The following is a 13172-nucleotide window of genomic DNA, read 5'->3' as shown; positions in this document are numbered from 1 at the left end:
GGTGTTTGATGTCCTCTATAGGGAGTTCGTAGTACTGCACGCGCCCTCCCCTTTCCCTCACCCGGAAATAGATTGTTTTTTCCGGGCAGTACGTGTGAGAGGTAAGAGCACATTACACGAGGAAAGCATGGAAACAAGAGTTGTATTACAACGAAAACCGTCCGCAAGCGTTGCTTTTATGTCTATTGTATTATAAAGCAGCCGACACAATGCATCCAGCGTTGTTAAAGGCCTATTGAAATTAGATTTTCTTATCTAAACGGGGATAGCAGGTCCATTCTATGTGTCATACTTGATCATTTCGCGATATTGCCATATTTTTGCTGAAAGGATTTAGTAGAGAACATCGACGATAAAGTTCGCAACTCGCTAATAAAAAAGCCTTGCCTCTACCGGAAGTAGACGTCACGGGTTGTGAAGCTCCTCACATTGTTTACAATCATGGCCACCAGCAGCGAGATCGGTTAGGACCGAAAAAGCGACGATTTCCCCATTAATTTGAGCGAGGATGAAAAATTTGTGGATGAGGATAGAGAGAGTGAAGGACTATAAGAAAAATGTTTTTTTTTTAAAGGCGAGGGCTGTGAGAGCGATTCAGATGTTATTAGACACATTTACTAGGATAATTCTGGAAAATCCCTTATCTGGTTATTGTGTTACTAGTGTTTTAGTGAGATTTAATGGTACCTGAAAGTCAGAGGGGTGTGGTGATCGCCAGTGTCTCCGGTGGGAGGAGGTAAGAGAGTCCACAGCTGCAGGAGGACGCAAGCTCCGCTCATGTCTACGGCAAGAGCCGACTTATTACCACAATTTTCTCACCGAAACCTGCTGGTTGACATGTGGTCGGGATCCATGTTCGCTTGACCGCTCTGTTCCATAGTAAAGCTTCACCTTCGGGAATGTAAACAAGGAAACACCGGCTGTGTCTGTGTTGCTAAAGGCAGCTGCAATACACCGCTTTCCACCTACATCTTTCTTCTTTGACTTCACCAAAAAAGTTTGCAACTTTTGGTCGCTAATAAAAAAGCCTTGCCTGTATCGGAAGTAGCAGACGATGTGCGCGTGACGTCACGGGTTGTGAAGCTCCTCACATCCTCACATTGTTTACAATCATGGCCACCAGCAGCGAGAACGATTCGGGCCGAGAAAGTGACGATTTCCCCATTAATTTGAACGAGGATGAAAGATTTGTGGATGAGGATAGTGAGAGTGAAGGACTATAAGAAAAAAATAAATAAAAAAAGGCGAGGGCTGTGAGAGCGATTCAGATGTTATTAGACACATTTACTAGGATAATTCTGGAAAATCCCTTATCTGCTTATTGTGTTACTAGTGTTTTAGTGAGATTATTTGGTACCTGAAAGTCGGAAGGGTGTGGTGACCGCCAGTGTCTCCGGTGGGAGGAGTTAAGAGAGTCCGCAGCTGCAGGAGGATGTAAGCTCTGCTCATGTCTACGGTAAGAACCGACTTATTACCACAATTTTCTCACCGAAACCTGCCGGTTGACATGTGGTCGGGATCCATGTTCGCTTGACAACTCTGTTCCATAGTAAAGCTTCACCTTCGGGAATGTAAACAAGGATACACCGGCTGTGTTTGTGTTGCTAAAGGCAGCTGCAATACACCGCTTCCCACCTACATCTTTCTACTTTGACTTTGCCAAAAAAGTTCGCAACTTTTGGTCGCTAATATAAAAGCCTTGCCTGTACCGGAAGTAGCAGACGATGTGCGCGTGACGTCACGGGTTTTGGAGCTCCTCACATCCTCATTGTTTACAATCATGGCCACCAGCAGCGAGAGCGATTCGGACCGAGAAAGTGACGATTTCCCCATTATTTTGAGCGAGGATGAAAGATTCGTGGATGAGGATAGTAAGAGTGAAGGACTATAAGAAAAAAATAAATTAAAAAAAGGCGAGGGCTGTGAGAGCAATTCAGATGTTATTAGACACATTTACTAGGATAATTCTGGAAAATTCCTTATCTGCTTATTGTGTTACTAGTGTTTTAGTGAGATTATATGGTACCTGAAAGTCGGAGGGGTGTGGTGACCGCCAGTGTCTCCGGTGGGAGAAGGTAAGAGAGTCCGCAGGTGCAGTAGGACGCAAGCTCTGCTCATGTCTATGGTAAGAGCCGACTTATTACCACAATTTTCTCACCGAAACCTGCCGATTGACATGTGGTCGGTATCCATGTTCGCTGGACCGCTCTGTTCCATAGTAAAGCTTCACCTTCGAGAATGTAAACAAGGAAACACCGGCTGTGTTTGTGTTGCTAAAGGTAGCTGCAATACACCGCTTCCCACCTACATCTTTCTTCTTTGACTTCTCCACTATTAATTGAACAAATTGCAAAAGATTCAGCAACACAGATGTCCAGAATACTGTGTAATTATGTGATTAAAGCAGACTACTTATAACTTGGATCGGGCTGGAAAAAAATGTCCGCTACATTCCAAGACATCACGCGCACGCGTCATCATACCGAGATTTTCAACAGGATACTTCGCACGAAATTTAAAATTGCAATTTAGTAAACTAAAAAGGCCGTATTGGCATGTGTTCCAATGTTAATATTTCATCATTGATGTATAAACTATCAGACTGCGTGGTTGGTAGTAGTGGGTTTCAGTAGGCCTTTAAGAAACCCAAAACCCCCTCCACATCCCACCCCCCGGATTGTAAATAATTAAATATTTCAATGTACATACTCTTATGATTAACTTGTGGGATGACTGAATTATGCGGATAGTATGTATTTATAACATGAATTGATTTAACGTGGACGCCGACTTAAACTGGTTGAAAAACTTATTCGGGTGTTACCATTTAGTGGTCAATTGTACGGAATGTGTACTATCTACTAATAAAAGTCTCAATCAATCAAAAAAAAACGTTAAGGAAGACGTGGATTTAATTACAGCCACTATAAATAACCCTCTGGGTTGGGCGATATGGCCTTTTTTTAACCCATCCATCCATTTCCTACCGCTTATTCCCTTTGGGGTCGCGGGGGGCGCTGGTGCCGATGTCAGCTACAATCGGACGGAAGGCGTCGTACACCCTGGACAAGTCGCCACCTTCTCGCAGGGCCAACACAGATAGACAGACAACATTCACACTCACATTCACACACTAGGGCCAATTTAGTGTTGCCAATCGACCTATCCCCAGGTGCATGTCTTTGGAGGTGGGAGGAAGCCGGAGTACCCGGAGGGAACCCACGCATTCACGGGGAGAACATGCAAACTCCACACAGAAAGATCCCGAGCCCGGGATTGAACACAGGACTACTCAGGACCTTTGTATTGTGAGGGAGACACACTAACCCCTCTCCCACCGTGACGCCCCGGGTGTTACCATTTAGTGGTCAATTGTGCGGAATATGTACTGTACTGTGCAATCTACTCAATCAATCCCCCCAAAAAATGTTAAGGAAGACGTGGATTTAATTACAGCCACTATAAATAACACTTATGTAGGGTTGGGCGATATTATCTTTTTAATATCTTGATATATTTAGGCCATATCGCGATACACGTTATATATCTCGATGTTTTGTCTTTGCCTTGAATTAAGGCTTAATACATATAATCACAGCAGTATGATGATTCTGTGTATACATTAAAACATTCTGGCTCACACTGAATTAATATATGCTCATTTTAAACTTCCATGCACAGAAGGAAATCACAACTAAGCCAGTTGACCAAAACTGTATTTATTAAACAGTTATTAAGCAATGGCAGAAATGTTCATGTCATTTCCAAAACAAAAAGTGCAAGATTGTCAGAGACATTTTAAGTGTCAAATAAAAATGAGCTGCATAATAGGAAATCAAATAGTCTTTGTCCTTCGCTATGTGGTAGGTTACTACGGACGTTATTAAATTCTGTTGTTGATTTGACTATTTTATCCATACGGTGTTGACCTGGAAATGTTTGCCTCTGCATTTTGATGGTGTGGGCGTGTGACACCGAACTGAGATGCTGACATGCGGAGCAATCCCTCTTCACTCTCTAGCAGGTGACTTTTCAAATGATACTACATTTTAGCAGTAATGCTACTTTTTGTAGATACGCTTTTGGCCCACACCTGACAAAATACGGTTGCCTGTTCGACATATTCCCACTTGAAGCCAAACCACCGCCAGATGATGAACCCCCCTGCTCTTTTTCTTGGGAATTCATTCTTCCTTCATTCGCACCCTCTTTCTCTCGTAGTACCACTCGCACGGCTCTGCTCGCATCACAGCTAACGTAACCCATGCTGCTACCTCTCTGCTCCGCGAGGGCGTATACGTATGTGACGTATGACGTGACAGTATGTGACGTGTGTAAGAAGGTGTGCTTGCTGTTTGTGAGAAGGAGTGACAGGAGAGAGCGAGACGAGCCTGTAATGTAATGCCCGCAGCCAAAAGCAACTGCGTGAGAATGTATACTCGAATATCACAATGTAGTCATTTTCTATATCGCACAGAGACAAACACGCCCTATCCTCATGTTATCTTGCAATCACAGCTGCTCTGTTTCTAAATTCAGCAATACATTCTACCAGTCTACCATGGGGAAGTCCAAACAGACCAGAAACCACAACAATGGCAAGAAGAAGAACATCTCAAAGACGTGGAAGACCAAGCGTAGGACCAAAGACCTGGACCAGATCCATTCAGACATGAAACCAGATACTGCAGCCAAACTTCTCAAGCAGGAAGTGGACTTCGATGTGACAGGATGCGCCCAACACTACTGTTTACACTGCGCGTGAGTGGACTACATCCAGTACGTGTCCATGCACTAAATTAGTCCCGATTTCTCAAATAGTTTGGTTCCAAGTGAGCCTCCTACAGTCCACGGAAACACCTTAATCTGATTGTGTTTGTTTTTTTTTAAAAGTTGGACTAACTCACCTGGATTATGGGTTTTGAAACCAGATCTCTTGGGAGTGTTGCGGCCAAGGGGACCGTATATATATATATATATATATATATATATATATATATATATATATATATATATATTTGAGACGGGCACAACAATTCGTCTCAAATATATATATACATATATATTTGAGACTGGCACAACAATTGTAATGAAAACAAGATATTTATTTAAAAAGATAACTATGGAAATTTTGAAGGCCAGCTTAATTCGCACTCCCGAACAAAATATGAACGAGAATGAAGCATGTATTCTAAATTAGAAGGAGAATAATAAAGCGTGGCAGCACGGTGGAACAGGGGTTCGTGCATGTGCCTCACAATACGACAGTCCTGGGTTAATTCCCCGGGCTCGAGGACTTTCTGTGGAGTTTGCATGTTCTCCCCGTGACTGCTTGGGTTCCCTCCGGGTAGTCCGCCTTCCTCCCACCTAGGTTGATTGGCAACACTAAATTGGCCCTAGTGTGTGAATGTTGTGTGTCTATCTGTGTTGGCCCTGTGATGAGGTAGCGACTTGTCCAGGGTGTACGCCGCCTTCCGCCCGATTGTAGCTGAGATAGGCTCCAGCACCCCCCGTGACCCCGAAAGGGACAAGCGATAGAAAATGTAAAGCGTACACACAGCTCTTCACGCAGCATTTCCAAAGTGATTAACAATAACTCTGTAATCCACACAACTGACAAAATAGTCCAGAAAAATAGCAACCAAGTTCATCTGGAACAGTATCAATTGGAGCACAAACGTTCTTTTTCTTCGAATTTAAATCCCCTTCCTTCAATCTACAGAGCCTTTGCTGCCTAATGAATGAACTCGGAGACATCCAAAAGTTTTGTTTACACGATTCCCGGTCCAAAAATTCCTTCGAAAAAAACGCTCTGCCGTCGGTCTTTAATCCGGACCTGCATCAGCTCTGATCCATTTTTAGTAGTGGCGCAATCTAAGATTATTTCTTGATGCTGTTCCCCATTTAAAACAGCATAGCCATTAGAGAGGTAATATATTTTTAAACTTTGTATAAATCACAGCGGACATCACAATACAGCAAGGCTGTTAACTTGTTAAAAGCCACACACACCTAGTGTGACGTCAACTAGGTCAACCGGAAAATAAATAAATTAACCGCGCTAAAAGGAAATAAGTGCCCCCCCCGGTGTACGGGAGGCACACTGCGTATGACCAATAGTCGCAATAGAGAGAGTGCATCAAACCTTGCTCTTCACACATACATGTGGAAAATACCAAAAACAGAACTATTTGAGAAATTAGACAAATTTATTGCATGGAAAAGTAGTGAGTGATACAGCTTGTGGACTGTATTTATTTACTTAACTGCAGAGAGTGTGCTATGTCTATTATACATACTAAGAACACCATACTCAATGTGAAGTGAAGTATGTTTATATAGCGTAGTGACTCAAAGCACTTCATATAGTGAAACCCATTATCTAAGTTACATTTAAACCAGTGTGGGTGGCAATGGGAGTAGGTGGGTGAAGTGTCTTGCCCAAGGACACAACCGCAGTGACTAGGATGGCGGAAACGGGGATCAAACCTGGAACATAGGGACGGCGTGGTGCAGTGGGAGGGTGGCCGTGGGCAACCCGAGGGTCCCTCGTTCAATCCCCACCTAGTACCAACCTCGTCACGTCCGTTGTGTCCTGAGCAAGACACTTCACCCTTGCCCCTGATGGGTGCTGGTTAGCGCCTTGCATGGCAGCTCCCTCCATCAGTGTGTGAATGTGGAAGTAGTGTCAAAGCGCTTTGAGTACCTTGAAGGTAGAAAAGCGCTATAGAAGTACAACCCATTTATCGTTTAGAACTCTCAAGTAGCTGGCCGGCCGCTCTATCAACTAAGTCACATTGCCCTTATACCACGAGAAAAACGTTATAGCACTAAATGAAACTTCAATGTGGATTAATCGTGCAGCCCTATTGTAAATATGTTTTATTGTAATGTTCAGCAGGCTCTAACAGCTGTCTGTCCAACTTCTTGCTATATTTCTGTTTCCACATTGCAAACAGGTGCACTTTTTTTAGAGAATTTGTCACATTTTGTTATTTTCTCAACATTTCATACAACAGCACTGTCTGAAACTCCACTTTAAACATAATCTTTACAGATGCCATGTCTGTGCCAGAGGCATTGGGCATTGTGGTAGAGAAGTCTGAAGAAGCACGGGCCAATTATTGCCATCTAGTGGAAGACATAAGTTGGCGTTTATTTGTATTGACCCAAATATAAGACGACCCCACTTTGTCAAGAACTTGTTTATGGGTAGACAAAATTAATATTTTTCCCTCACCATATGAATACATATATATATATATATATATATATATATATATATATATATATATATATATATATATATATATATATATATATATATATATATATATATATATATATATCACAGATTTCTTTTTGAATTTTTAAAACCATATATTTGGCCTATATTATGCATTTTAAGCATAAAAAGACCACACTGTTCAGTATCGTGGCCACTGATTGGCTCAGTCTCAGACAACTTTACCATATTGGATTAAAAGAGTGCAAAGGTGACTCTGTCTGGGATTTTTAATGCCTAGAGGGCTGTAATAAGGTTAAAAAAAAATTAGTAGGCCGTAAACAGGTTTTTTTATGCTCCAGCTATGGAAATAGTAATTTAAAATATTTACTTTGCGGAAATTCCTTTTCCAGCTAAACCAATTAACAACAATAAATGAGGGATTACAGTATGTTGAAAACTGGTTGACTTAAATGAAATATTTATTTCCTAGATTAACAGTTATCTTAAAAACAGCATCATAACTATGTGTGGCTTTTTATGCCACCTGTCTGTTTGAATGTACAAATTGTCTCGATTATAATTTGATATAAACCATTTTTTTTAATTGAAAAATATTTCTTCTATTTGGGTCAGTATGGTATTTACCTAAATAGACGACGTAGCCAGTAATTAATCTGGAAATGGCAGAATGTTGGCTGACATGTCTCATTTTGCAGAAGATATTTTGTGGATTTGAAATCCTTGAAAGACCATTTCAAGACTAAAGTCCACAAAAAACGGTAAGATGGCAGTTTTTGTGTGCATTCAAATAATGACAATAAGGTACATGGACTTTGATATATTTCTTTAACCAGGTTGAGAAAGCTGAGGGAAGAACCCTACACCCAGGAAGAGGCAGAAAGGGCAGCAGGGATGGGCTCTTACATCGCTCCCAAAACAGTGGAGGTGAAGACGCAGGATGTGGAAGAAGACATGAGCTGAAACCTACGTGAACTGACACAAAGAAATTGTATAGTACTGTATTCGTCACAGTGTCGTAAGTGCTGCAGAATGTTTTCGTGGCACTATCATATACTTTTGTAGCCAGCTGGCTGCCCTCAAAATTAGCAACATGCTGTATAATACTAGATCATATGTATCTCAGGGCATTCAATCGATTGCAACTGGACGTTTTGGTTTGTCTTGTAAGACGTTTCCCCTCTCATCTCTATAAATTTGTGCTAATAGACTTAGATTGATCAGATCTATTCTCGATCTGACCAATCTAAGTCTGATGAAGCCTACTCTGATGAGATGCAAAACGTCTTCTAAGACAAACCAAACAGTCCAATTGTGATTGATTGAATGCCCTGAGATAACAACGACCTGGCTGAATGATAAAATTCTTAGATATGCCTCGATCATATGTAGTGTTGCATATCTAAATGTGAGGACCACTTTGAAACTACAACAAACTCTTGACAGCTTTAACGTGCCTGTAACCAATAAATCTTGATAAGCTTTTATTATGCAGACATATTTTTTTTCCGCACCGCTGCAATTGAGCGGTGTTGGTGGGTGTCCTGATCTGTGTGGCTGCTGTGGCGGAGATGTTTAAATCAATCAGTCCAAGTTTATTTGTATAGCCCTAAATCACAAGTGGGGCTTTACGTTGGCAGAGGGGTTAGTGCGTCTGCCTCACAATACAAAGGTCCTGAGTAGTCAGGGTTCAATCCCGGGCTTGGGATCTTTCTGTGTGGAGTTTGCATGTCCTCCCTGTGACTGCGTGGGTTCCCTCCGGGTACTCTGGCTTCCTCCCACTTCCAAAGACATGCACCTGGGGATAGGTTGATTGGCAACACGAAAGTGGCCCTAGTGTGTGAATGTTGTCTATCTGTGTTGGCCCTGCGTTGAGCTGGCGACTTGTCCATGGTGTACACCGCCTTCCGCCCGATTGTAGCTGAGATAGGCACCAGCGACCCCAAAGGGAATAAGCGGTAAAAATGGATGGAATACATCACAAGTGTCTCAAAGGGCTGCACAAGCCACAACGACCTCCTCGGCTCAGATCCCACATTTTTTATTTAATTAATGCATACACGTTTAATGTGCACATTTCAATGTTGATGTACTTAGAAAAACATAATGTCAAGGCAAACAGAACATTGATTTGAACACTTTTCCCTAATTTACGGATGGAGTCTATACATCAGGGGTCACCAACCTTTTTGGAACTAAGAGCTACTTCTTGGGTACTGACTAATGCGAAGGGCTACCAGTTTGATACACACTTAAATAAATAGCCAGAAATAGCCAATTTGCTCAATTTACCTTTAATAAATACATTTATACATCTATCTATATATGTATATATATATATATATATATATATATATATATATATATATATATATATATATATATATATATATATATATATATATATACATATATAAAAATAGGTATTTCTGTCTGTCATTCCGTCGTACATTTTTTTTCCTTTACGGAAGGTTTTTTGTAGAGAATAAATAATGAAAAAAAACACTTAATTGAACGGTTTAAAAGAGGAGAAAACAGGAAAAAAAAGAAAATTAAATTTTGAAACATAGTTTATCTTCAGTTTCGACTCTTTAAAATTCAAAATTCAAATGAAAAAATTGAAGAGAAAAACTAGCTAATTGGAATCTTTTAAAAAGAAATTATTTATGGAACATCATTAGTCATTTTTCCTGATTAAGATTAATTTTACAATTTTGATGACATGTTTTAAATAGGTTAAAATCCAATCTGCACTTTGTTAGAATATATAACAAATTGGACCAAGCTATACACTATGGATTTAACTTTCACAGTATCATGTTAGACCCGCTCGACATCCATTGCTTTCGTCCTCTCCAAGGTTCTCATAGTCATCATTGTCACCGACGTCCCACTGGGTGTGAGTTTTCCTTGCCCTTATGTGGGCCTACCGAGGATGTCGTAGTGGTTTGTGTTGGGGTTTGTGCAGCCCTTTGAGACACTAGTGATTCATGGCTATATAAGTAAACAATGATTGATTGATTGATATTTCTAACAAAGACAAATCATTATTTTTTTCTAGATTTTCCATTATAACATTTTTAAAAGAAATTCAAAAGACTTTGAAATAAGATTTGAATTTGATTCTACAGATTTTCTCGATTTGCCAGAATAATTTTTTGAATTTTAATCATAAGTTTGAAGAAATATTTCACAAATATTCGTTGAAAAAACAGAAGCTTAAATGACAAATTAAATTAAAATGTGTTTATTATTCTTTAAAATGAAATAAAAATACTTGAACATTGATTTAAATTGTCAGGAAAGAAGAGGAAGGAATTTAAAAGGTATATGTGTTTAAAAATCCTAAAATCATTTTTAAAGGCCTACTGAAACCCACTACTACCGACCACGCAGTCTGTTAGTTTATATATCAATGATGAAATATTAACATTGCAACACATGCCAATACGGCCTTTTTAGTTTACTAAATTACCATTTTAAATTTCCCAAGATAGGCGCCAGCGCCCCCCGCGACCCCGAAAGGGAATAAGCGGTAGAAAATGGATGGATGGAAATTTCCCAAGAGTTTCCTCTTCGAAACGTCGTGTAATGATGACGCGTACGCAAGACGTCACGGATTTTTAGGAAGTATGAGCGCTGCGCACACACACAGCTAAATGTCGTCTGCTTTAACCGCATAATTATACAGTATTTTGGACATCTGTGTTGCTGAATCTTTTGCAATTTGTTCAATTAATATTGGAGAAGTCACAGTAGAAAGATGGAGTAGGGAAGCTTTAGCCTTTAGCCACACAAACACACGGTGATTCCTTGTTTAAAATTCCTGGAGGTGAAACTTTCCTATGGATCAGAGCGCAGTCAAGAGAACATGGATCCCGACCAAATGTCAACCAGCAGGTATCGGTGAGAAAATTGTGGTTAAAAAGTCAGTTCTTACTGGAGAAAAGCTGAGCTTGTGCCGTCCATAGCTGCCGTCGACTCCCCTGAGACACTGCGCGTCAAGACACCCGTGGAGACACCCTTCCGACTATCAGGTAGGTCTTTATTGTCATTGCAACAAGTACAACAAAATTTTTTCAGCACAAACCTGTTCAAGATTAGATAAACAAACAGTGTGCAGGGTTACAGAACAAGAACGCTGATGGGTCGCCATAAGGCGCCCCGTAAAATATGGGAAAAAGGTAAACGCTGGGGAAGGATGAGTAAAAAAATACAATCCAGACTGGGCTCCTAAGGGGGCCCAGTTTGGAGTGAAAAAATCCTCCATAGCAAAGCACATAAACATATTACAACATACATCTCGAGATATCTAGCAACAGAGGGAAGGTAGTTCAAGGTCATGGTGGTAGGCCGCAGCTCTCAGGCGCTGGCCATCCATTCATCACCCCTACGGGATTTACGTCAAGGGTGTTGGATTGGGGGAGGGTGGGGTGTATGTGTGGGGTATATTTTTTGTGTGTGTGTGTGTGTGTGTATAAGCCCATAGTGTGTCTCTGTTCCGCGGCCTTGATGTATTTGCCGTTGCTAGTCCAAAGTTCACAACACCAGGTGTGTGTCCATGAGAGACAAAGAAAGGGAGTTTGTTGTGTCTTCGCTTGCAGTGATCTTCGGGAGAGTCTCGAAGCCAGGTAAACAATCCAAGTTAAAAAGATTTGTATGCGAGTCAAAATAAAATTGGCTTTTCACTCTAAAATTATCTATGACTGGTCCTCAAAAACTGCGGGGTAGACAGTCCGATGTAATCCAGAGTTCTTCCCGCATCCTCCTATCATTTGTGGCAGCTTTGGGGTACTTTGAAGACTGCCAGCAACTTCCAATTTGTCAACAAACCAGAGCAAGGCTTACTCCAATCAGCAGATGTCCTGTTGTCATAATTCCGAATAGGTAGATATCTTCACGTTGTCAACAGAAAAGAGTCGCCAGGAACGCGGCCCTCCTTCTTCTCCAAAGAGTCCGTCATGTGTCCAACAACAACCGCTTCGTCATAACAGCAGGTTCCCCCAAACCCAAGATCTTGTCAATTTTGTTGAGGCCAGTTAAATAATTCCAATGTTTAGATTTGGAGAGCAGTGCAAAAAGAGGCAACAAGAAAGGTAAGATAAGACAAAACAAAGGCAAGCAGGAGAGATTATGGAGAGGAAAGGGGAGCGTCCAACCTTGGTGAGTGCCAAAGAGAAAAAAAAAAAAAAAAAAAGGTAATATTAAACTCACTAAAACACTAGCAACACAATAGAAAGATAAGGGATTTCCCAGAATTAACCTAGTAAATGCGTCTAAAAACATCGGAATCCGTCCCAATGCAATCGTGTTTTTAAAAAAAATAACTTTTTAAAAAAAACATTTCTAGTCCGTCGCTATCAATATCCTCAAACACAAATCTTTCATCCTCGCTCAAATTAATGGGGAAATTGTCGTTTTCTCGGTCCGAATAGCACTTTTTGTTGGAGGCTCCCATTGAAAACAATGTGGATATGTGAGGAGCCATCAAACACGTGACGTCATCGTCTGCGACTTCCGGTAGAGGCAGGGCTTTTCTCTTAGCACAGAAAGTTGCGAACTTTATCGTGGATGTTTTCTACTAAATCCTTTCAGCAAAAATATGGCAATATCGCGAAATGATCAAGTATGACACATAGAATGGACCTGCTATCCCCGTTTAAATAAGAAAATCTCATTTCAGTAGGTCTTTAAAGTTGTATTTTTTCTCAAAAATTGTCTTTCTGAAAGTTATAGGAAGCAAAGTAAAAAAATTAATGAATTTATTAATCAAGTGAAGACCAAGTCTATAAAATATTTTCTTGGATTTTCAAATTCTATTTGAGTTTTGTCTCTCTTAGAATTAAAAATGTCAAGGGAAGCAAGACCAGCTTGCTGGTAAATAAATAAAATGTTAAAAATAGAGGCATCTCACTGGTAAGTGCTG

General features: G+C 40.6%; 1 protein-coding gene across 2 annotated transcripts; it reads left to right on the top strand.

The window, feature by feature from the left end:
• The first annotated feature begins 5 nt into the window (after window positions 1-5).
• Window positions 6-8733, top strand: znf593 (zinc finger protein 593). Of its 2 annotated transcripts, none has more exons than XM_061895931.1 (4): window positions 6-101; window positions 4540-4761; window positions 7945-8007; window positions 8083-8733. In XM_061895931.1, the coding sequence occupies exons 2-4, from the start codon at window positions 4562-4564 to the stop codon at window positions 8207-8209; spliced, it is 390 nt and encodes a 129-aa protein (XP_061751915.1). In that variant the 5' UTR covers window positions 6-101; window positions 4540-4561; the 3' UTR covers window positions 8210-8733. The 2 variants fall into 2 exon arrangements, with proteins under 2 accessions (XP_061751915.1, XP_061751916.1); XM_061895932.1 differs by lacking the exon at window positions 6-101 and adding an exon at window positions 1342-1456.
• The last annotated feature ends 4439 nt before the right edge of the window (window positions 8734-13172 follow it).

This window comes from Nerophis ophidion, linkage group LG03 (genome assembly GCF_033978795.1).
Source record: "Nerophis ophidion isolate RoL-2023_Sa linkage group LG03, RoL_Noph_v1.0, whole genome shotgun sequence".
NCBI lineage: Eukaryota > Metazoa > Chordata > Actinopteri > Syngnathiformes > Syngnathidae > Nerophis > Nerophis ophidion.
This window is presented reverse-complemented; position numbering and strand designations above follow the sequence as displayed.

Excerpts from the sequence above, each read along its gene's own strand:
- znf593 (XM_061895931.1), top strand. The coding sequence starts at position 4,562 with ATGGGGAAGTCCAAACAGACCAGAAACCACAACAATGGCAAGAAGAAG. Across the intron at positions 4,762-7,944 it reads CACTACTGTTTACACTGCGC|AAGATATTTTGTGGATTTGA; the intron begins GTGAGTGGACTA and ends CTCATTTTGCAG. Across the intron at positions 8,008-8,082 it reads ACTAAAGTCCACAAAAAACG|GTTGAGAAAGCTGAGGGAAG; the intron begins GTAAGATGGCAG and ends TTCTTTAACCAG.